This window comes from Balearica regulorum, chromosome 6 (genome assembly GCF_011004875.1).
Source record: "Balearica regulorum gibbericeps isolate bBalReg1 chromosome 6, bBalReg1.pri, whole genome shotgun sequence".
Lineage (NCBI taxonomy): Eukaryota > Metazoa > Chordata > Aves > Gruiformes > Gruidae > Balearica > Balearica regulorum.
Window position 1 is genome coordinate 14229770 of NC_046189.1, and position 25225 is coordinate 14254994.

General features: G+C 39.8%; 1 protein-coding gene across 2 annotated transcripts; it reads right to left on the bottom strand.

Annotated features, from left to right (window-relative positions):
- Window positions 1-6508: 6508 nt before the first annotated feature.
- CPO (carboxypeptidase O) lies at window positions 6509-22882 on the bottom strand. 2 transcript variants are annotated; one of them, XM_075756383.1, is made up of 11 exons: window positions 22085-22882; window positions 18359-18434; window positions 17820-17944; window positions 15204-15318; window positions 14047-14148; window positions 13176-13280; window positions 12447-12557; window positions 11191-11281; window positions 10404-10606; window positions 8957-9041; window positions 6509-7736 (listed from the first exon to the last, which is right to left on the bottom strand). In XM_075756383.1, the coding sequence occupies exons 3-11, from the start codon at window positions 17831-17833 to the stop codon at window positions 7468-7470; spliced, it is 1095 nt and encodes a 364-aa protein (XP_075612498.1). In that variant the 5' UTR covers window positions 17834-17944; window positions 18359-18434; window positions 22085-22882; the 3' UTR covers window positions 6509-7467. The 2 variants fall into 2 exon arrangements, with proteins under 2 accessions (XP_075612498.1, XP_010298088.2); XM_010299786.2 differs by lacking the exon at window positions 22085-22882 and having other exon boundaries at window positions 18359-18544.
- Window positions 22883-25225: the final 2343 nt, after the last annotated feature.

Here is a 25225-nt window from a genome sequence, read left to right on the forward strand (position 1 = left end):
CTATAGTCACAAAAAAGGTAATATTTTTGCTGTTCAAAAACATAGAACTCCAAAATAGTTCTGCAGTAGGTGTTGTTGTATTTGATTGTTCAAGGAGGTGAAATTAATCATGTTTATCCTTGAAAGTTTACAGCATGGGAAAGTGCCATTTTAGCCTATTCAGAAAATAAATAGCTTATTCTTTCCTGGTCACTTTTACATCAATATAGCCCCTCTGAGAGGACCTTTACCTGGCAGAGGACTGAAGAATAACATAGCTAGATCAGTGGGACAGACCAGCCCGCCTAATTTAAGTGATCCTGAGCATGGAGTAGATGTAGGGTTAGAACGAGCTTTGTCTCAACAGCTATCTCAGGCTAGAGAACTCACCTGGAGTTCCTCATTTTCCTTGGAAGATAGTCAAAGAGCTCAGTCTTGTGTTGATACTACAAAGAAAGCATGCAATAGATACAACATCAGATTCCTGGTAACCTGGACAAAATCCACATGTTACAGCTGAAAAAAAGCTTCACAACCATCTTATCCATACAGTCTAAAGGAAGTGACAATTCCTGGAACTTACTTTTTCAGTCCCTGGGACACTGTGGGGCACAAGATAGATAATTAATGGGTGAAACCAGTCACTGTCTCTGAATCCTTCAGGGTTCATGGGATCCATAGAAGTAACTAAGACAAGTAAGACTTGTTAAACAAAACAAGTATATATATAAAAATACAAATATATTTGAAATATATATTCCCTGTGCTGCATAGACTCATGCATATGGGAGAAGTTTGAAAACTGAAGGTAAAAGTACAACTCCACAGTTTGAAGGGGGACACAGAAGAGGAGAGCTTGAGACTTTAATGACTCAACTAGACAACCACCCCCAGAAACGTACCCCAGAGAGCAATCCAAGGAGACAGATAGTCTTTCATTGGCCTTTTTTGTCATTTCTAACTTCTTTGATTCCGCACATTTCCATGTCCTTTAAATAGAACAAGGCTCCTATCAATCTCTTGATCTGTTCTCCTGGCACACACAATGACAGTCCTATGTGCAGACGGAGCCAGGGGAGTTTTACTGCTTTTTTTTCTAAAAACCATGTCCAAACTGCTTTTGGATTCGCTACTTCTCCACCCCCATCATTCTGCTACCTCTTCCTATTTCTTTGCTGCTTACACTGCATGACTTTTCTCCCACTTGTAAGATATATGCTTTATTTTATAACATTTCTCATGCACTAAAAAAAGTGCTAAGTCAAGCAGTTACCAGAGCTGGAAGAGCTAACCTTCCTCCAATCGGCACAGCCGTCATATAATAGCCATCATGTTAACTTTAAGTATAGATTATTATTATTGAGCTTGTATTACCTTGGCTGTTTGCCCAGCATGTCCTTGATAAGTCAGGGTCACAAAAAATGAGTAATACTCTGGTCCCACTCAATAAGACACAGGATCAGCATGATGAAAATGGTCTTAGCATTCAACAATCCTTTAAATTTGGCACTCCAAATTAAATTAAAAAATGGTTTAGATTGCTTTCTATGAATAATTGCTATTAACCCTTATTCCCCTTCTTGCCCCTTCCCAAGACTATTATTGATTCCCAGTTGCTCGTATGCTAACAATATCCTTGGATAATGTTTTGGGGATTTAAGGCACTAAGAAGTTTATGAAATTAATGGGATTCTGTATGTAGCAGACAAAAGACGGCTGGATAGATTTATCCTTGCATGAGTAGCTTGATACCTGCCTCTGAGATGGGAACAATGCCAAGTAATGCATTTTGGCTGTGAAACTCTTGTGCAATCATTTTCCTTATAGAATTAGATTCTCCTGGTGTGGAATGGTTTGTCACCCCTGAGCATAATATTTCCTAGTCAACTGTTTGACACAGAGCTGGCTTTCCCAGATTTCTACCTCTAGGTAATGAACCCATTAAGTGTTTTCAAAATCACGCTGTAATTGGTTCAGGTCAATGTCACAGGTAATTGGTGAAGCAAACAACAGCAAATTCAGAGACAGTTCTGCCACAAGGGACATTGCTTATCCCAAGAAAGACGCATTTTTCAAGTAGAAGCTAAAGCATAAGCCCCCCAAAATCAAACAAAAACCCCCCTTCATTTGTTTCTATCTAGGTAGCTTGGAAATAAAAGTCACAACGTGCAAATCTAAAGAATATGCAAAAACAATGACTGAAATGAGAGGAGAGAATGTGGAGTAAAGTGACCTTTCTCACAGATTTACATGTTTCTGCTTTGTGTTTAGGAACTAGGAACACAGACATTAAATACAGACTTAGTTTTTGTGTTAGATGATGGCAGTGGATAGAGCATCCTTGCTACAATCAGTGATTGACCTGCCCTGGCACTAGCAGTAAATGACATAAAAGCCTGTACTACAGTCTCAGGATGGAGACTTTTGTCATGTGACTCTGGCAAACAGAATTTTACACCTAGTTATCACAGAGCACTGCCTACTTGTCTGTTCCTTGCTGCCTGGTTATGCTTGTGCTCAGTATCTCCCTCATTAGTTTTAGTCCTTCCGCCTTGTGCCTCACTAATCAGAGCTAAGCAACATTCATCGGTAATCCTTTTCCTCCTCAGCCCTCTCCCAGGTAAAGCTGTATGGGTGTTTGAGAGCAAGAAGAGTTTGTATTTTCGAAACAAGGGCTGTCTCTTTTAGACACTCCTGCAGAAGAAGCTAAAGCTAGGAAAAATGGCATTATTAGTCTGCCTGTGACCTCCCCATTTCCTCTTTCCCACTGCCAAAGCCAGCGTTACTTACATCTTTGTCAGCACAATACATTTCTATCATTTTTGCAAATGCTCTCCCTCCTCTAGGGATTTTACATTGCAGTTGGTACTATGCAATCCCAACCACCTGTCCCTAAATTACATTGCATTCATTTGAGGCATTCCCACATAACAGAGCACAGCTGTGATGGGACATACCTTGGGTCAGTATACCGATGTGAATTAAAAGGTGTGACCATGACAGTGCGTATGCTCTTTCTGCTTACCACTGGCTGCCTTGTGAATAGCACACTCATATTGTTTGCCAGCTTTCAGAAAAGAAGTGGTTTTATGAATGCCTACCATGCACATAAACAGACACCATGAGATTTGGCAGACAGGAGCAAGTGATGACAGGTTGTCATCAAATTATTCCTTTATATTTTATACCAACAAGGATCATCTGGATTTGTTGGAAGGAGGATGCAGAAAATATAAAATGCATTTTAGACAAGATTTTTGTTAAGAGTACCCAAGTTTGCTAATTCTCATGTCCAATCATAACCTCTGTTTACTTTTTATTATTGGTACCCTCTCAGCTTAGTGGTAATGAAACAAGGCAGCCTTGGCCAGCCATTTATGTGGAAGGAAATTGTGAACATAGGATGTCTCATCAAAGCAATGGTCTCTGCTCTGTTTTTTGTGTATGGTATAACTGGACATCCCATCTAGCCGAGAAAACCCAGCTTTGGATGAAGGCAAAAGAAGACACAGGGAATGAGACAAAGCTTACCAGGACCATGAATACCTACAGGTTGTAGGCTGAAGGAACCCAAGACCAGCTCAGGATACTTTGATTTCCATTCAAAGCCTGACCCTTCTATCTGAAGTAGGTCCCAGGCTACTTTGGAAAAAGGGGGGTTTTGGCTAGAGAGGCTTGGGATACAAATGACTAGGTCTTCAGCTGTCATAAACCAGTACATTTCCATCTATGATAATGTCTGGAGCACACTGAGAACCTCTTTCTGTGTTTCTGAGCAAGTTTGTTCCAGTTAAGACTGCTTCAAATTTTCATACACAGTCTAAGCTGTTCAAGTCTAAGATGTTTTTGCTTGGAGTAGAACCTGCATAAAAGAATAATATTTGAGTGGATTTCTGGAGCATAAGCAGTTTACCAGGAAGTAACAACTTCCATTGCAAGTGTTTCCCCAGAAAGGTCAACTGACAGAGGTGTTTTCCACACTCTCCTCAAAATGTAGGTTTTTGCTCTGCCATCATGTGATGCTCTAAGAAATGAGGCTACACACATTCATTTAATATTATAGTTCCCTTGTGGTATCTTCACTTTCCTTAATGAGGGCAGTGTTGCTAACTTGTTAGGAGCCTGAGGACTGTGTCAAATTAACATAGCATGGAGGACAAATTAACAGAGAGAGGAGCTCCTTGCATGAAATGGAATGAGATCACTGATGGCCCTTCCTTCAATCTTTATTTTTGTATTACAGACAAAATGTTAACAAGGATAATATAGAACACTGTTATGCAGAACTGGGATGCCCTTGTTTTTGTTCAATAACCTGAATGACCAGAAGTAATTAATCCTTCACAATACTAATTATGTAATAAAGCAAGCATGATTTGGGTGTTTAACTGTGAGAAAGAAAGGGAAGGGGCACGGGTCTTGGTAAAATTATTGGGGAGAAACAACAATGAATGAAAGAATCTTTTAGTTTTGCATGTTTACACATGAGTAAATCGAAAGTCATACTGTTGTCTCAGTAGAATAATGCTGTGCTTCTGCTAACACGCAAGAAATCAGAATGCGGCTCTTTCCATACTTAGTCATAAAGCAAAACCTGGCAAGGGTCAGAGAAAGCAACAAAGGAATGCAGGAGAGAGAAAGCCAGGCAATGGATTCATGAGAGAGTTTCAATAGAGACATCCATACTATGTTTTTCTTTAAAATTTTCCTTTGCAAACATGGTTGATAAAATACACCCTCTCTGCAGTGATTTTTGTGAGCCATACATATCACTCTTCTACAAGCACAAAAGGTACACAGAGAAGTCAGCAAACTGGCAGGGTGTGTGAAATATAGAGCCCATGTAATGTTTGTAAAGATCAATTCACTGCAGCCTTGGCCTTTTAGCGGTTGTGGTTTGCTTGTGCAATGATAGTTCCTAAGAGGGGCTGTAAGCACTCATTGCAGGACATCTGTTCTGCAATGGCGGTGCGGGCAAGATGCTGTTTCCACACAACCTTCATTTGTGGTTTCACTATGCAAAGTGGGTGAGTCATTGCTGACAGATCCAAGGCGCTGTAGACCCAGGTATGATCAGTGTGCTGACAGCAGCAGACATTCTTCTAGATAATGATTATTGCCAAATATCTTTTCTTTTTTTTTTTTTTTTTTTTTTCCTGATGAAGTCTTCCTCTCTGTTTCTATGATTCTTGAATGCTGGGAATGCTGGAGGCAAAATCTCCCCTCATCCCCCTGCATAGGCGCCATGTGCAGGGGCATCATCCTCTGCCTGATGGTGGTTATTACAAGAAGAGCTAATGAGGGACTGAGCCAGTCCACAGAAACTTGCTAATTAACTTCAGGACACACCTAGTTGTATCTTGCAGTGGTAAACAATTTTATCAAAAGATACCCAAGATCAGCAATACCACCTCTCTTCTTCTCTGGCTTTAGGTGTCCAGGCTGCGCCATATCTCTAAATCCAGTAATGAAGACCTGATTGGCAGCATTTTTGTACCATTGTAGTCATGGAAAGTCATGGAAGAGTTCTGGAAAGCTCTTGGTGGAAGCCCAAGCTTAGGTTGGCTTTGGCAAAGTGAGCATGTGAGCATAGGTCCCCAGAGGGCACTGCCATCTGCTGCTGGTGGCACTGGGGAGCTTCACTGCCATTTGCCAGCAAATGGCTACGAAACACTTGTGGTGAAACCCCACTTGCTTAAAGACAGTTCACAGTCATGGGCCAGATGGACTTATCTTGTTTCTTACAGTTCCACAGACACAATATACAAGTACAAATATAAAGACTTACAAGTCACATCCTGAACTAAACATAAGTTTGGGGAGTGATGCTCCTATGGGGACAAGTGCTAATTAGTGACGCCTTCTGCTACAGAACCCAGCAACAGACGGGTCTTACTGTAAATGAGTGGTTGGTCTGGAAGTACTATGCTCTGGGGAACCTGCAGGAGTTAGACAGATTTAGCTACACCAATTGGTAATAATCTGTGGACAATGAACACAGGAGCTAGGATTTGTCAACTAACATTACAGACAAAATGACAATAAGATGTGCGTTGGAAAAATGACTGCAAGGTTTTGTCTTTTTTTTAAATTATTATTATTTTTTTAACAGTACCATGGTCAAGTGACATGCATCCTTCTCTTGGCAGCGCTGGAAAAGAAATGGACAAAAGATTTTTCCAGATTCTGCCACAGACCCTCTATGAGATCTTAGTCAAGTCACTGAGTCTTGCTGTACTTTATAACTTGAGGGCAGTAATACTTCAGTGCTCTCAATGTCCTTTATTAGTGAGTTTTTGGCAGAAGCTCTTGATCTGCATTTGCCATCACTAGCCTTCAAGCAGTCAAGGGGAAAAAAATTCTATTCCCCAAAGTTGAAAATATTTTGTTGAAAATCCATGGTTAGAACACTTTCAATTTTCAAATGGAATCTTGGAATTTGCTAAGAAAATCAGACATTTCATATAAATTTTTTTTTTCCTCCAGCCCCTCCCCCCCCCCCCCCCCCCCCTCATTTTCTATCAGGAAGAAAAATAATCTATGCTATTATCTGTAATAGCCAAGCCTGGTGGATATATTTCTGGGATGCAGGACTCCTGGATTCAAAAGCAGAGTACAGGTTAAAATCTGTCCTCTCTATTTCAGTGAATGCCCTGCACCCTCTGGTGTTGGCTGTAACAATACAGAAGCTCTTTCCTTGGTGTTTCCTTTTGAGTGGCTCAGGTGGAGGGTGCCTTCTCAATGGGATGAAACATTTCCTTTCCTCTGGCACTTCACTGACCTTCCAGCCTTTCCCTTTCTCTTTTGTAATTTTGAAGGATTTTGGCAGTTCCTATCTTCACTAATCTGACTGCATCTAAGTGACGAGGCCACATGTCCTGTCTGTCCCCACACACTTGCATCAGCTCAACTCTTCAGCTTGTTTCAGGCTGCTGTTGATGGTTGCCTGATTATGACCTTTCACCAGCTTTTGAGGCTGCGTATTTTCTGGTAAATCCCGATGTCCCAGTTTAAGAACGGAAGGTGGATGTCAAGGAAGCTGTCCAATTTTCTGGAGTGGGAATTGGGTACATTTAAGTCTCATAGGCATCCTGCTAATGCCAGCAAGACCCAGCAGTCAGAGGTGTCAGGTGGTGGTGAGAATTGTGATGGGGCAGGACTGTGGCTGACAGAAGGGCCACGCAGGCCCAGGTGGGCCCCTGAAAACATGCTCAAGAACCAGGGAGTAATACTGCTCCGTCCCCGTGAGTACTCAAGCTGGCTTCTTGCAGAGCTAACGAGTGAAGCTTGAGAAATTGCCACAGCTCTTCATCCTTTCCTCCTTCCCTAAAACACAGCTATCAAAACCACAAGTGGATGCTTGTATTTTGTGGGATGAGCCTTTATTGAAATACTTGACATTTAGTTCCTCTGCTCATGTAATTTTGTCTTTTCAGAGGAACATTGTACCTTGCATGGGAGTCTCTTGCTGGGTTCTCTAAGCTGTTTTTAAGAAACAGTCCATGTAAGTACAATACTCAGGCAAAGGCTCAGCCCCAGGCTGCCTGAGGTCAGCGTCACAGCCCCACCGGGGAAGTACTTCTGATCAACATAGTCTATGATAGTTGTCACAGCCAACATAGTCTCCTCACATGTGGGTTGGATCTGGTCAGGGGGTAGAACAAATCCATGAGTACCCTTGTCTCGCAGTTCAAATGTATAGGAGAAAGGAATGCCAATTGTGTGAGCCCAGTCCCGTGAGGAGCCTGAGTTACTGTCTGTGAATTTAAAAATAGGGGGGAGATACATGTATTAAGCATAGTTCTTTGAAAATACTTCTTGCTATAGTTAATGCAAGACTATACCAGAATCCCTGAACCAAGCAGTAATAGTATATCACTGTGACATGGAGAGCAGAGTTTCTAGGTGCTGCAATTCTAAAAGTCTTCCATGGAGTTTCCTAAGTGAAACAATCCTCCATAAGATGGTATTGTACAATAACAGGAGATGAGTTCCAGGGATTCTGTGATTTTAGTATTTTACTGTGGTTAGTGTGGGGTACAAGATGGATTGGCCATTTATCTGTTCTGGTACTTTGTTTCCTACATTGGCACTGCCTGGAATTTCTTTGTATATTTGTTTCAAAGCATAATTTTCATCAAATCTGTTAAATTTCAGGTTACTCGCTGTATCACTGTTCATCTGCCAGGACACTCATGGATATTTTTTTTCACCTATTGAGTATAAGCCCAAACTCTGGCAAAATGCAGTCCTAGGCATGGACAGGTTACCTTATATTTATACTGCATTGCTCATGCAGTAGGTGACTTGTGTGACTCGGGGACTTAGACAGATGCTGTGAATATGCAAAACCATGTGGGTACTGAAGTCAGCTACTTACTGTTCTGAGTGACTGGCATGACTTACTGCTTTCTGGGAAAAGAGTGGGTTTACCAGGCAGACTCCAGGGCCCTCTAGTCCTCTATGCAAAGGCTGTCAATTAGTATCAGTTGTCATGCGGTGTTCGTGATGTGGCTATCCAGTCTATTAGGAATGAGGCTGAAACCAACATATTTCACACAGACCTGCAAGCAGCTGCCGTGTGATAATGTCTGATGGAGTAACTATAGACCTGATTGGGATTTTAATTTTTGCTTGACTCCAGTGAAGACAAATAGGAGTTTTGGTGCTGACTTCAGCTGAGTCAGGATGATCTATCACCAATCTCATTCTGTCCCCTGTGATGTATCTGTGAGGAATTAATGTAAGAACTAGCTTCTGAAAAATGCTTCCTTCCTTCCCTCAGTCAGCTTTATAACGTGCAGTGTTATCTTGTAGTATTCAAATGACTGCTGCTCAGATGTTACACTGAACCAGCTCATTAAATATTACTCAAAGAGGAAACTCAGCAAAACAGTACTTACTGATGCCTGTGACACAAGAATGACTCTCTTCTTTGAAAAACAGAGCAATCAAAGGGAAATATGAAGAAACTTACATAAAATTAAAGAGGTTGATCCTACTTCATAACTGGTCCCATACTTTCCCATCAGGGCAGCAGCTGCTTGCTTTGCAACATGCATCTGTAAGTTCAAAATAGGAACAGCATTGTCATCAGTACCAGTACATTTGGCAATTATTTTGAGTGGACCAAAATTTTTGTCTCTTTCAGCTTTACATTTACATATGATCAGCTTTAAGTTTTGATATTATTAGTTCAGGACTTTCAAGAGACCTATTACAAACATTTGGGCAAATTGTTCTTGATTTTTTAATATAAATTCTGCTGAAATTTTTAAAATGACCCTGCTATTAGGTAGAGAAGGTATTTGCTTTGTTGTAAAGCTAGAAGGCTGTATTTTGGAGAATCCAAGTCTATGCTGTATAGCATACTGGTACTAACTACAGCAGTGATTGATCTCTTACACTTGTTATATTGCCATAGACACTGTATTCCACCATCTTTAGAAAGTGAGCCATACACAGACTAAATGACTTCTCCAATGACTCATGTGGTGTCTGAACCAAAGGCCCTCATGCTCTTGACTAGTGCTCCAGCTTCTGGAACATTCATAAATACACATGTTAATAAACTCAAATTAGAACACTCAGAAACTGAGGGGAGAAGTAACCAAGAAGGAGATGCCTACTTTGCTCCCATTCTCCTAGCGGACACGTGTGGAATACCCTTTTCTGGACACAATCATGACAATTGTGTGTGTATAATGTGCTGGCATCCTAAAGTGCAAATGCATTCTTGTATGCAGCAAGAATGCTGCTCTTGGTGCTCTACTCCACTTACCTTGCATTGCAGTAACTCTATCTGTAATAATTCAAATTTCCTGATTTAAGATGAAGGATTAGTATTAATTCTGAGGCAAATAAACCTTGTTGATACTGCATATACAACAGGCAACCAAGAAAGATTAAGAGACCACAGCCCTACGTGAGGGAAATGAGCAGCTAAAGCCCTGGAAATCTGCCTCCAAGGAAGATTTCTTTAAAGAAAAGTTACTTGTAACTTCTTTCCCTTGTTACTTCACCTTTCCTCCATAGAAAAACTAAATCACTGTCACAAAAGGTTCTGTTTAGAGGACAGGAAAGCAGTGTTAAATAGAAGCCAAGAGCTCTGACATTTTTAGATAGACATGAGAGTAGTTGTAAACCCAGAGAAGATATTTTAAATACACAGAGCTAATGCAGATATTAAAGTCTGTGCAGGATGGTTCCAATTTTCTTAGCTGAGCAAGGGAGGGAGCCAATGTCAGCCCATAACCTTTCCTCGCTGTGTGAGCAATGTGAGGAGCAGCAGTAAGTCTGGGAGCCAGGACCCTGAATAAGCCCAGCTCCTCTGAAGGAAAGGCAAGAGGGCAAATACAGTTGTGCCGTATGCTACTGCCTGTACTTGCTCTCTACAAGTGTAGAAGATGAATGTTTTGCCCTACCAGTTCTTCACTGTTACTTGGAGGTTTAGTTGTGGAACCATAAGGAGTGAGGATGTACTGTCCATATGAGTGAATTGTTAAATAGCACAAAATGTCACTCTTCTTCCTTTCGATAAGCTGAGCCACAGCTCTTGTCTCAGGCTCTGATTCTGGTCCAGATCCACAGAAGATTTCACTGCTGCAGTTATAAGAAACACCAATACCTAGAGAGGAATACAAAAAGTCAGTCAAAGGAGAGACATATAAAAATCAGTTCAGAGGGAATAGGGGAATTTACCTTGTAGTGTTAAGGTATGTGTTTATGTGGATAGGGAGACTAGTCAGCTCAGTGGGACTTTAACATTTTACTCTGTTGGTAGCAACTAAAATTTGCTACAAGACTGAAATATTTAACGCACATTTACAGACTGGCTGCCATGAAAACACTCTGACACCATGAGAGTGTACCACCTGCCACGGAAGCTATGGAGGCTCCTTGAAATTCACGGCAAACGCAAATACTGGCTGTTAAGTGACTAACTCCTAACATTGCTGCCTAGAGCTGATGCTTGCTCCTGCAGTGAATTAGAGGTATAGTCATATAAGCAGCAATTTTCTGCTCACAAAAATAAATGCCAGTTGAAAGTCAATGACTTAATATTTTTACAAACCAGGTTTTTATTTTTACACATGTCTTGATGACAACAAGATGAGCATTCCTTTCTTATAGGACTTCATCTTATTTCAGAGACTAGTTATTACTCTTGGTTTACATTTGTGTTGCTGATCTGAAATACTTGGAACTTACTGCCCCAGGAAGAATTGAAGTTTCGGTTCAGATCTGTCCCATAGCAGGTGCCATTCATATGTGGAGAACGGTTTTTCCTCCACAAACGATCCTAAATAAAAGTTACTTCAGTTACATAATAACAACTCAATGATCTATAGGTCCTAGAGATAATATGGTGTAAAGACTCCTTTATTTTAGACCTCTGCATTCTGAGTAACTCTTGCAGTGTAATAGTGCAACTCTATCTGCAAGGGTGATAAAGCTTGGTGATAGAACATTTTATCCACTATAGCCAGGCTGTCATCTTCCAGAAGTCTGCATGCACCTTGAAATGAGCTTCTGGAGCTTTAAAAAAAAGTAATAAGCTATTTCTGTAGTACTCATGTGCTTCCATGCAGTGTTGCACTCCTAAGAAAGACTTGGCATTGTGAGGGATACCTCTGTGTCCAAGCGATGATAGCTGAACCTATGTCTGTTTCAGATTCAAGAAGATGAATGCTTTTTTGTCAGCTAATCTTGCTGCTGCTCCTTGGTTCCCTGCCATACTCACTGCTATACTTGGTTCTCTGCAGACCTCACTGCACTGCCTGTCTGAGCTTCCTGGCTGAATTACCTGTGCATCCAAGTACAATGGGTAGTATGCCCCAAACCTGCGTTGGAGTGAGCTGGGACACAGCAGGATCCACATGGTGGTAAGCTGAGCCTGTTGGGCAATGCTGAGGTTCTGCATTAAAAAGTGTTTCTACTGGGCTCAGGAGCCTGGAAACATCATGAGAGTTGCAGAAGACTAACATTTTGCATCATCCTCCATATCAGAAAAGGAAGATTATTTGCGAGGGCACACCTATTTCAAAACCAAATAGCCCAATACTTGACCAAATCTCCTCCTGTCTCATGCTGCAAAGTTGCCTAGACCCATCTGCTAGTTGAGATCTCTTGCAAAGAATGACTGACTCCTCCATCAACCAAGCCCTGAGCTGTTAGCAGGGAAGTAAGTCCATCCCCAGAAACTCAAAAGCAATTGATCATGTGGTTTTGTCCTTCTCTCTTCCCAAGGCTCATGACATTTGCTAGGAATTTTTAGCCCTGTGATCTCAAACGACTGCTGATTTACCAGAAGAAACAAAACCTCTCTGCTATGAGGGGATTTGTGTGAGTAATGATTCTGTCACTGTTCTCTATTTAAATATAATTGCTATGATTGTATCTAAAATTAACAAAACATGCTGTGCACATCTAAGTTCCAATCCAGTTCCTGGATTTTCACTACATACTTTTTCCCAGGAATAGATGTAGCCATCAATATTGAGGACTGGCAAGATGTAGAGGTCCAAATTCTGCAGAAATCTGCTTATCTTTGGGTCAGATTTGTAATTCTGAAGAATCTGAAAAGAAAAAATACAGAGGACTGAGCAGAGAATCTAGTGGTAATCACTTGAAAGAGCTAGTTTAGAACTACCATCAGAGAATCACTCACTTCTGGATATCACCATGTTATCCAAGACCTACTTGATCCCCAGATATGTTGAGATAACTACTTCTTGCCATTAACAAAGTGACAGTATATCCAGTTATAGTGTACTTCATATGGATACAGTCTTGCAGGTATGAAAGCTGCATGATAGCGAACCTGTGTGCCAGGTACTTTCAGTAGACATGGAACATTGCTGTACCATATCTTACGGTTCCTTTATTCCAGGGGGATTGTGACTTTGTGATGTAGAGAGGCTTGATCCAAAAGCCACTGTAGGAAATGGAGAGATTGCTATCAAGTTCAGTGGCTTTGGAATCAGTTCAGGTGGAGGAAACAAATATTGTCCCATATCTCATCTCAAACTCTGATGTGAACTTAGGTCTCCACAGGTATCTGTACTATGTACTAATTTTGAAAATCATATTTTAACAGAAAAAACATAATGTTTGGTACTATGATAGAGAGGAGAACTGAAGTATCCAAAGTGATATGGGTTTTTTATTATCTAAGTGGAAAAGTGAGGACTCACTTCTTTCACAAACCACTGGCAGAAGGCTGGAGAGATCCATTCTCTGGCATGAATCCCACAGTCCATCCAAATGATCTTTTTTGTTTTATCTGATGGTTGACTGATCTGAGAGAGTGTAAAAATGATCGTTTGGAAAACTTTTACATTACAATAAAATAGCCTAACGTAATACAGAAAGAAAAGGATGTGTCTTGATATGCTGTTGAGCCATCTGAGATTATTATTATTATTACAGACATCATTATGACAAGCTCTCCTTCCTAATAACCCCATCTCTGTAGTATCTCAGGGCAAGAGTCTTAAAGTGTCTGTTGAGCAGGAATATCAATAAAACAGTTTCTTTTTCGTCTGTATTAGTCATTCACAGGACTGGTTGTTCTGACTTTGAGATTCTTTTTCTTTCTCTCTAAAGAGGAAGCAAAAAAAGGCAGGGAATCTAATTTTACTCAGAAACAGATTAGACAATAACTAACCCAATTATTAAGACTATTTTTTTTCTAGAGTGTCCAATAAAAAATGTCATGGAATACTCCTAGCAGAAAGGTATATGTTGTAAAAAGTAATAAAAACAACAAAACAAAAGTCTTTATCCTCACATACAGCTGTTGTCAAGCTAGTTTCAGCTGGATTTGTATTTCTAAACAAGACTTCAGTTAAATTTGTTGTTTTCACTGCATAATAGCAATAGCAAGGTTATGGTGATAGTGTATATGAAAGTTGGTAAATCTCACTGTAGAGGAGTAAAACCATCTCCTGTTATTTCAATGAAGCGGGATGAGCACTGTCTTAGGGAAGATCCGAATCCTGTCTTCGCTTGTGTACTTTTTTGTGAGGATACCTTTCATTCATTTTAAGAAAGTTCCTCCCTTACCTGCAGATAATACATTGTTCGATTCTCGATTGTCTTGCCCAGGTAGTGCTGAGTCACCAGCTCACTGTTGTTCTTCTGGATCTGAGTCATCCATTGATAAATCTGAAATAGTCACAGAGAATTCTTGGTCCAAAATGAGAGTTTCCTTTTCTTTCCCACCTCCATTTCCAGATTAAAGCATTTTCTTTTACTTAGTTAAGCAACGTTTTCCTCAGAGCTTATTTCAATCTGTGATATCACATAACACTCATGGAAGGCCTTTCACTTGCCTCTAAGCAAAGACATGGTCATATCTTAGTGGGTGTTAAAAGATAACATCACTGCAATATGACACTGATACTCTATTCTGGATCTCATTCAACATGCCCATCCTTTTGGGCATCTTTCTGTTGACTTCACCAGAAATGGAGCCACACCATCAAATCTTCAAAACAATATTACAGTCTCTTCCCTGTCAGTACTGATTTTCTACATCTGAGTTCAGCAGCAGTCATCCCCAATGGGTAGCTCAAACAACATATACGTGAGGATTGGCTCTGCTCTCCCACTCTTACTATGTTGCAAGGAAGAAGAATACCACCATGCTCTGCCTTTGTCCACGCTTACCCACTGGTCTATGAAACATAGCACCAAGAAGTCTTCACTACCCACCCTCATGACATTATTCTCTCCTGAAGTGTTAAAAACCTGTCCTTAAATGACTTTTCTACAGATCTCCCACTGTTCAGCTCTTCTTCCTCACTGAGATTCCAGAGACTGCAATAGTCATTGCACTTTGCATGTGGCTCAGCATCAAACCTACTGGGGCTTAAATAAATAAATACTAGAGATAATGATAAAGCATAATAGGGTGGAAAGGTAGCAAGCCAATCAACTGAACCCCAGAATATTATTTGTAAAACAATATGGCTGCTTCACGCAGAGCATTTACTTTTTGGTCAGGGAGGAATTGAGGATTTAATCAAAATCAATGGCAAAGTCATGTTCAGTTCAACCAGGTCAAGATTCTAGTTGGTAGAGTAAGGACTGATTTTGCAAAGAAGCAAGCCAGAAAGAGCTCTGCTGACTTCAGCTTTCTGCAAGCACAGAGTTGCTTGCTGTGGCATTTACAAAATAACAGCAACAAAGAAAGCAAGAAGACTTGGGTTCCTCTTTACCGCTTCCATTGGATGATATTGGGTGTAGACATAACCTTCTGGGACCTGCCTGTGGCTGCTCCTCTCCCTTGGCATGCTCTGATCCACAAGCTTCTGTACGTCAGGTATTAGGACTCTGAGGGGAGGGGAAGGAGGGAGATGATAGAAAAGAAAATAATCCTTAAGAATTACTGCAGAACTATCATGGGGGGTACATTGCTTACATCAACAAATTAAAGGATTTAGCCTCTTCTGTTGTGGACTGCCTGGCAAATTCATCACCATCAGTATAATGGTTACTTTCATGTAAGAGAAAGTTCAAAGTACTGAGATTTTCACTGGGTTTTAACCATGAAGTAATAATTTTACCAGATTGGGGTTTTTTTTTAAAGATTGACAATGTTCTACAAAAAATGTTCAATATCTTTCTTTTCTTCACTGCTTCTACTTCTGGGCAAAACTCTAAAATACCACCTTTTGGGAAAAGGAGGGAGAAGTGAAAAATTTAAGATTAGTGTTTCATTGTATTTATGGAGACATTTTCAATTTGCAAAGACTTCACAGAAGTATCCATTGCAATTTGCAAAAATCAGAACAAAACCCCTCTTTCCTTCAAAAAGGTCTTCTTGATTTTTAGTTACAAATTAATTCAGGAATGAGTTTAGTGCAGGCATGATTCCATGATCAAGGGAGTCAATAAACCTTTTCCTTGGCTTCAGAGGACCTTGGATCATACACGGTGCTTTCTCACTGCAATCAGCCCCTTGTAACACTGTTACAAATCTGTGCTCATTGTAAATGCTTGCGATAAGACAATTGCAAAGGTAGCTTAAATATTGTTGATTTCAAACACTCTAAGCACTAATAGGCTGTTCTGCTGACAGTAGAACTGATTGGCATTTCTGCAAGCTGCACATAAGAAACTTTTAAGAGTAGTTACAGCTGACTTTCACTCTGAGCTTTGATGTTTATTCACATCTGAACTTCAAACTAAAATTTAGGCAGTGCAAATTCCCATGAACTGAAACCATACACGCAAAATGCCTTATCAGAGCTCTGGAGAATTGAAATCCCAGAGTCTGACACAGTCAGAATATTGATGTCCTGATTATAATTTGTCATTTATGTCTCTATCATTATATATCTAACTGTCATGTTACATTCCTTGCATGTCAACTGCCTTCTAAAACGTGGTTCCTGCTTTGAGTCTGTTATAGGAACTTTAACTCTAACATTGCCATACTCAACTCCTTTGCAATACGAAGCCAAAATTTCAGCTTGACTATTAAATTTCCCACCTCTTTCTTTAGGACCCTACACAAGGTAGATACAGTTCTGGCTCCAATCCAAGGAAAAAAAAAAAGAAAAGATTAAGCTGCTAACTTCAGTTTAGTCTTTAAATTTCTACTACAATCAGTTGAAACCATTAGAAAATGAAGAGTCTTGATATAAATAAGAGGTTAAATATCTTCTGGAACGTTGTCTAAGTCCTGAATACCTAAACCTGTTGCTAGATCATTCATACTGGCTCTCACCTCGTGTCTTTCCATCTCTGGTTGTCAGGGCATCACACTTACTAAAAAGAATTTGGCAGGCAGGATGCAGGATGTCAAGATCAGCTTTAACTCTAAACAGCTTTGAAGTGGCACCAATCATCCTTTAACTTATCTTTGATTAGTAAATGTCAGTGTATGTCCATAGGCCATTTGTCACCAGCCCTGAATGACTACAGGATTGTTTATATGAAATATAGCAAGCTACTGGTTACCTGAAAAAGTCAGGTCCAAATGGGAATGGGTCAGTGTGAGGAGGAGATTTTATTTAATCTCATTTGGCTTTATAAACACTCTTTGTACCTGGATTAGATCTTCTGGTTGGAAGTAGATGCGGCAGTTAGTGAAGGTATGTGGCTGTGTAGGTGTGTAAAGAGTCATGGGCCATTTGCAGCTCCTGGCTCCCAGTTGTGTCCTTTGTCCCAGGCTGGGATGTGGGATGCCTCTGGCTGAATTCTCACCAGCCTGGTGGAGGGTGGGGGGGGATAGGGGTAGGAGACTGCAGCTTTGAAGAAACTCGTTGAATATACATTTTGAAAGGGCTCTTCTCCAAACCAGAGGAGCAACAAAAGACAGGAAAAGGAAAAGGAGAGCTGCAGAGACTGCTTCTCTGCAGTGACACTGATTAAACCTTTGGGCTTTCCAAAATAGGGAGGACCCTGTGTTCAAGTATCCATACTTTCCAAGAGCAAAGCATGCTCCTGTAAGTAGTGGTTGTACCAAGCTTGGCTTCCTGACTTTAGACTATAATACTGAGTCATACATCTGAGTACCATCCTCTTCCACTGAGAAGGCAACAGCAGGAAACAAGACAGATTGGGCTGTCTCAGATCCCAGCTCCAAATTCACAGTCCAGGCTAGTTGGAAGGTGAATAAACAGGGCATAGGGGCATGTGCTCTTAAAACTCAAAGGTATATATAGCATCTGTGCATTGGGCAGGTCAAGGTAAGCTGGAGGCACTTGGAACAAAGGTTGGGTCCTATCATCAGTATTTGTTGTCTGTTCATTGGAAAGGGCTAGGTCCTTTTGTGACAGGAAGATTATCAGAGCCAGCCTTTCCCATCAGGAAATTAGAGGTCATACTTGTAAGAGATCATGTGCTGATCTAAGCTGTCTTTCACCTCCTGCACCAGAGGGGCTGGGACCCTTATGTGCAGGTCTTCTCCAGCCCAGATGTCTTCAGACAGCTGGGGCTTCCACAAATCCAGCTGTGCAGAGAAGAAAGAAATGCACAAATCAAACTCTATTGACAATAAAAAAATATATTTCAAATAGATTAGCTGTATATCAATAAATGGAAGAAGTTTTCCTTCAAATTCTCCCCTTAACTATTCTCCAGCTCTGTTCATAGAGCATGCAGCACAGTTTTAGTGTTGCCATTGACTCAGGCACCACTGATAAGGAGCAGGACCTTCACAGAGCCATGCAAGCAAACTAACTTATTCCCATAAATTCCTTCAGGTAGTGGAAGGGCAATTCCACCTTACACTAAGAAAAAAAAGTTAGGTAAAGGTTTTTCAAGTTTACTTTAACCTTCATTCTTGTCTAAAGTTACATGGAAATCTCTTTTACAGCCCAAGACCCCACTCTGCTTTTGGGCACATATGGTTATTCTTACTCACCAGTAAAGTGCTGCAAAGTTGCTGAAGATGCTGGACTTGCTGAAATGTTTCTGGCACAATATGCAAAACCTGATCCCTGGAAATTCAGCAGAGAAATAAGATCAGTTTTAATGTCTGTTAAAGTATCCATGATTTCATAAGTCAAAAGGAGATATTTTGTTATGTAGAAGGAAGACAGAGCATGTAACTGAATGCTGTTCCAACAAAAGCATGTCTGAGTGATGAATTCCTGGAATGTTTTAGCTACAAATAGAACTAAGTGATGTGGTTCTGTTGCATTAGGTTAACTCTGCTTCCTTGCCAGTGGCAATTCTTTATTCACCATACCAGCTTCACTGAAGCCAACTGCTCACATGAACCCTGGTGTTTGTTTCTGCCTTTGCAAGGACCAGGGCCAAACCAAGATCATTGATAATATATAAGAAACTATTTATTTGATAAGATGTCACTTTTTTTCCTTCTCTTTGGGAATTATTCAATTATTCCAGATAGACTCGGTGCTTTGCTGATATACTTCAGCATGCAAAAACATTAGATAGCCGTGATAAATGAACATTGCTAAGAGCTTGAGATATTCACAAACTACTTGCCAAGAGAATAGACAATTTATTCCACAAATAGTGAAGAGTGTGGTCTCCAGAACTGCATATTCTTAATCAATTTGCAGGAAATAAACATTTCTAGTACAGGAGCTGTCATTTTATATTTCTAGAAAAGATGCATAGATCCAGTGTCTGAGCATATATTTTCATGAGGCCCCATGAAACTTTCATTTACTGCAGGCTTAACCTGAAAAAAATATTGAAAGTTTACAAAGAATGATTTAAATGTTTGGAAATGCAGAAAAAGCAAATCTGTATGTTCTATTAAAAAAACCCCTTTGTAATTATTTTTCTAATTTTTTTTCAGTGTTCGCTCCAATCAGCTTTCCAGGACTGATAGCAAGTATGACATCTCTAATGAAAGGGCTTCATAATCAGGAGTGGATTTTGATGACTGCATTACATTACTCTAAGGTGAGATAGCAGTTATCCACTACTAATGTGATAGAATGAGGAACCTGAGAAATGTTCATATTAGTAACCAATAATCACTGCTTCACAGTCCCCTTCATGACTTCAATGGGCTTTGGAGCCTTTACAGGACAAATACAAAGCAAGAACATTTTACATTTTAAAGCTTTGGTAACAGAAATTCTTGTTGCAAAAGTCTTACATGGTGAATCTTTGTCGTCATCAATATAATATGCTCTCATCATCTGAACTGCAACTGCTGTCATTTGCGCTTCCATACACAGATGTACTATTATCAGCTTAATATACATGCAAATAGAATTCACTATTCATTCACATCATCCACTGAAAAATAGGGGGATTTGGGTTTTTTTACATCTCTCTTGAAAATATCACCTTTGCTGACAGAGAAATGTAGAACTTGATAGTTAAAATGGGCTGTTTACTACTGGTTCAGGAGATGCTGTTAGCATATAGCACCCTTATCTATGGGGCAAAATGATTACATTTGCATTGCTAACAATTTGGTACAACAGCCACAATATCTTTGTAACAGAACCTTGTAGATGCAGGATAAACATCTTTACTAGGAGAATAAACATCTCAGCTGCAGTTCACAGTTTTTTCTCTCTAAATGCCTGGGCTTGCTTTGCTCTTTGTCTATCAGGAAGGGAAACAATATCCTGTAATATCTTTCTATCGTCATTGACATTATGTCTTAATTACACCAAATGAAAGAAATGCCAGACAGTCAGATTGCTGCCAGATGGCCAGCTCTTATTTACTGATAAACCTTTTACAATAGCCAGTGTGGAGACAAATCATTTTTAATAGTAAACTAAGATTAGAAAGCACACACTCATTTATGATTATGGACTAGGATTCTCAGTGGAGAAGTGCAAAGTCAGCCCATGTGACCACGTGAGAACAACAGTTTTTAAAATGCTACAGTTAAGCTTTCTTACCAAATTAAAGGACTTTCTCAGCACATTTCCTTGGATGCTCATAGATCAGATATTTCATTTAAGTTGTTGAACAGAGCAGTGACAACAGAAATGGGCTTTACTAGTCTTTTCATCTTTGTGCGAGTGCTGCCCACCCAAAGTCAAACTGACCATTCTGTTAAGTGTGTTTTTAAATCCCATGCATGTACGCGACAGGTTCAGTCCTGGACAGCAATTAGCAACAAAAACAAATGCTACATTACCAAGGGTCTGTTGAATTCTATCCAGTGAAACTGACAGGCTCTGACTGCATCCCTGATACAAATCTAAAGACTAAATATTATCCAAGGCAAATAACACATTTTAAAAAGAGAAGTGATGACTCTGTATGCTCTGCCAGAAGCTTTGCCAGGAGAGTTGTTGAACAGGTATACTATGAAGGAACCTTACTTGCAGTAGGTATTGCATGGTTTTCTCTCCTTTTTAAAACTATATTCAGGGGATATAATTAGTCTAGAGGCATCCAGTACTGGGCTACTTTCTCTGTTTACTTTAGAAAATTCCATGTATAAAGTTATCTGCAGATAGCTGGCCTCCACACTATATTTGTGCCCCTCCTGCAAATCCCAGCTGCTGTAAAGGCAGAGTGACCTATCATTCCTTGTAAATTTGAGGATGAATGAAACAAAATAGTTTAGATGATAGGCAAACAGAATAATATTATATCACTCATTTTCTTACAAAGCAGAACTGAGAATGGAGAATACAATAAAACTAGACTTTCCATACTTTTCAAAAACATTAATCAGTAATAAAAAATGTGATAATCTCATTCTCTGAACACCTTGGGGTGATGATTGTCTGCACCAACTCCATTACCTTTCTTTTTTGTTATTGTTACAGATTTCCAACGGAGGTTCAGTATCTGAACTGCTTTTGAGACACTGTCTTTTTCACATAACTTTAGCTGTTTAACAGATATAATTTTGCTCAGTCATCCCTCCCACTTTATACTTAGAAAAGGCATTTTATTCCTACAGCATCTGATTTCAAAGTTCATTATGAAAGAAGCTAAGCCAAATGAATTTCAGCTAATGGAAGGAGAGCATCCTGAGGACCATTTGAGGCGCATTCTGTGTCTCCTACGGCTGCAGCCATATCTTTGTTGGCTTGGATTCAGTTCACTCTTTCTTCATTTCCTATCTTTAGGTTTTCTTTCCAAATCTTACAAAGCTTACAGCTTAGTAACCCTATCTCCAGACTTTCAGTTCGTAATTGTTATTGTTTTTCTTACACAGTTCCTGGGAATTTCACTGTACACACAATTCTTCATGATACCCCATTCACACTCACCCATCATATTGCAATTTCAAGCTGAGTTTTCCAGGAAATAGCATCCCCAAAGAAAAGGTGATCCCAAGAAAAAGCCACATCTTTGTGCAAAGAGCCCAGCCTTGACAGTGCAGGACTAGAGAGGAGGAGGATAGATCTGAACCGAACACTTCATTTGTACAATTATAATATATAACCAGACTTATCCTGGAAGGGAACCTGCCCTTGTTGAATCATTAACTTTACTTTTAAATAGTTCTATTTTTTCTTAATTCTCCAAGCTCTCTGTTCCACACCCCCAAAACACAAACACATGCAAATTGCAACTTCTCACTGAAGCACTTTTTCTAAGAAGTAAGAAGATTTTTCTATATGACACCTTCAAATCTTTGAAAATGTTATGTGACAAAGTTGGTAGATATTGGAGAAAGTGTTACCTGCAAGGTCCATGGCAACTAGTGAAGATTAGCTTACAAAATCATAGGGATGGGAAGAACAAGTGAACACTGGTAAAACAAGCTCTATCATTGCTCCCTTCCTGTGTTTGTGTCTTTGTGGAGCACTTCTTTGACCTCTTAAGTGCAATTCTGTCACTTGCCTAGCCAAAAAGAGAACATGAAAGAAACAAGCAACATTCCTGTAAAAGGGAAGGATGGGGATGTCAGAGTCTCATCTAAACCACTTCCAGTTGCACCAGATCAGTCTCTGGCCACAATCAACTTTATGCTGTCATAAAGAGTGTTTTTTGTTATACAGTCAAAACAGTGGGCTGGTTACTATCTGAAATATTTCATTTCTTGCTTAGCTCATATATCAAGAGTCAACAGTGGAATTCCTTCTTTAATAGACTACAGTTAGACATATAGCACAGTTCTTCAGAAATATTTTTTTTCATTCAGCTTCTCTCTTGGATTCAGGCTATCCCATGGTGATTTCATGCGAAAAGCTGCATGAATTTTGTGTGAAGAGAGTCCAGTAAGTCAGTTTGTTTGTGTACACCTGCAATGGACATTAACTGTAATTACGGTATCTTTGTAAATCTTTCTCAGCAAAGTGTGAAGTCCTCTTACATTACTACCAAGGCTGTCATCAAGAACATAGGCAGCAGAACTGTGCCAGTGTAAAAGAGGACCAACTTAACTCAGAAGTATTCTCACAAAACCAGGCTGCATGCAAAAGAAGAATATGTTCTTCTTCATAAATCACATCAGAACCTTCCCATCTTGTTGCCACACACTGTAATCTGCTCAACAGCCTGAACCTGGAAATGACGAATATTTCCCTCCCACAGTGACTTCCAGAAGAGCTGAAGGAAGTCCATTTTACAGGATTAGAGACAACTCTATTTGTGAGGAATCAGAAAAACAGACTCATGTTGGAAGACTGTGTTCCATATTGACACTCAGGACATCTGCTCAGATAACCTTTGATTTTGCTTCCTTTGTCTCCACCACTGCTATGAGGTGGACTAATGTTTTGAAATCTTCTGCAGTGTTGTCTGTGCCCTTTTACCAGAGCTGTCTTTGAACTGGCGTTCAATCCCTTGACAGGGGCTCAGAATCTAGAAACAAGAAAAATGGAGGTAAAAAAGAAAAAACCAAAAGGCTTCATCTTTTTTTTTTTTTTCCCTTTTCTCTTATTAAAAAGATATGCACGAATGGAGCAAATCATGATACATGCTAAAATTCAACTCCAGCCCAAAGCTTACACCTGCACACTGAAAGCAGAAACTATTTATTCTGTGGTGAAAACATTACTCCTATGATGCCAAATAGTTATGAAGATATATAGGGTCATTTTGCTTAATGGGCATAGGATTCAGAAGAAATGACAGTTGCTTGCTAGGTCTTTGATTCAAATTCCTTTGAAGTCTAGTTGATTTTAATGGGCTTTAGATTAAAGTCCTGTGAAAATAATCATGGACATTTCTCACTGATTTAAAAAAATGGACTTGTTTTGGGACTTCAGCAGAAGATTTGTTCATAAAAGACAATACTTAAGTATGTACTTAGCATTCAGCTTGCAAGCAGCGCTGCTGAATTCAGAGTAAAAGCCATTAGAGATATTATTCTGCCACCAATGCAAAAATATCTTGGGACAAACAGTTGACTTCAACAAGCCTATTGCCCTCTTGGGCATAAATAATATCTCTCTCAGTAATAAAGTCTGTTCTTTGGTCAGGCTCTTACTGGCAGCTGCTTATCTTTCTAGCAAATGTGGAAGGCAGCTTAATCCATTTATTTCGTCCTTGAAAACTGTGTTCGGAAAGGCATGGGACATTCTAGGGAGAAGAAAGGTCATAAACATATGGCACAAACATGCCATATGAAACCATGTGGTGTCCTTTCTTCCAAACAAGTTTTCTTTGCAGTTCTTCCATACATTCTTCTTAGAGCTTCAGAGCATTTTTTAGCATCAGTTTAGCCTCTCAACTGCCCTGTGAAACAAGCAAATATTATTTCCACTACTTAAAAGATTAAGAAAAAAGGGGAAAAAAGTGACTCCCCAAGGTGACATAGGAACACTGCTGCAGAGCCATGAATAGAATTCAGATCTCCTGACTCTCTGTCTGGTGCTTCCTTAAATATATGACCATCTGCTCTCCTGCTGGAGGTATAGATACTATATGCTGACTCCAACAAGCTGGCTGCTAAGCCTGTTAGTTTATCCTCTTTTTATCCCATACTGATACCATCTCAAGCTAAGCTTTTGGCCTGGAGTCAAAGTGATTTCCAGTGTTTGAATGATTCGACCTGCTTGTTATTGTTTTAACCTTGCACCACACATATGCTCAGCTATTTGTGACTTATCTGCATACAGTCTGTGTAGGAACAGCCGCAAGCTAGAACTGTTTTGTTTAAAGATTCCATACTGAAGCATACCATGTTTTAAACAGCTATCATATAGCAGTGAGTTTGATCCTGCCTGCACCCAGATTTCCTACTGAGCTGCATGTGACTTTCAAGGACAAAGCTTACTAAAAAGACAAAAAACTTACACATTTGTGTGTCTCCACAAACATCACTTCATCATGTTAAGCTTTCCCAGTTCTACAGCTAAATCCTGCTCTGACTCCATCTGAACTAAAAACCAAACTAGAACTAGATGGAATTCAACACGATCAACATTTTTGTAAATCATCACCTTGATTCTGAGAAAATCATCGTCCAATAAATCTCCTTCTCTCATTGCTGCAGAAAACTCATGGTATGTGTCCAAGACAGAATCATCACTCAGTAGGGTCAATACAGTAGCATGCTGACTAATGTGTCTTAAATCCTAGTCTTTTGCTCTACTGAAGAAGAAGGGTGGATAATTTGGCTGATTTACTAAAATATCCTCTGGTTATCGCTATAGCTTCACTTGGAGGAAGCACACAATGAATTGACATTCTGTTTCCCATTGACTTGTCATAGGAGATAGCTTATTCCACTGGTATTGTCTTTTTCTATGAGTACTAAATGATATTTCTATCTTTCTGAGCAATGTTCAGAATATTCCAATTCATTCTACAATATGAAGTGTATGGTCTTAATTCTGCAGCATATGAATATTCAGCAATACGTTGTGTGGTCTGC

Coding starts and splice junctions, on each gene's coding strand:
- CPO (XM_075756383.1), bottom strand. Junction 12,558..13,175: donor GCCAGTGGTTTGTGAAAGAA/GTGAGTCCTCAC, acceptor TTTTCTTTTCAG/ATTCTTCAGAATTACAAATC. Junction 11,282..12,446: donor ACATCTATTCCTGGGAAAAA/GTATGTAGTGAA, acceptor ACTTTTATTTAG/GATCGTTTGTGGAGGAAAAA.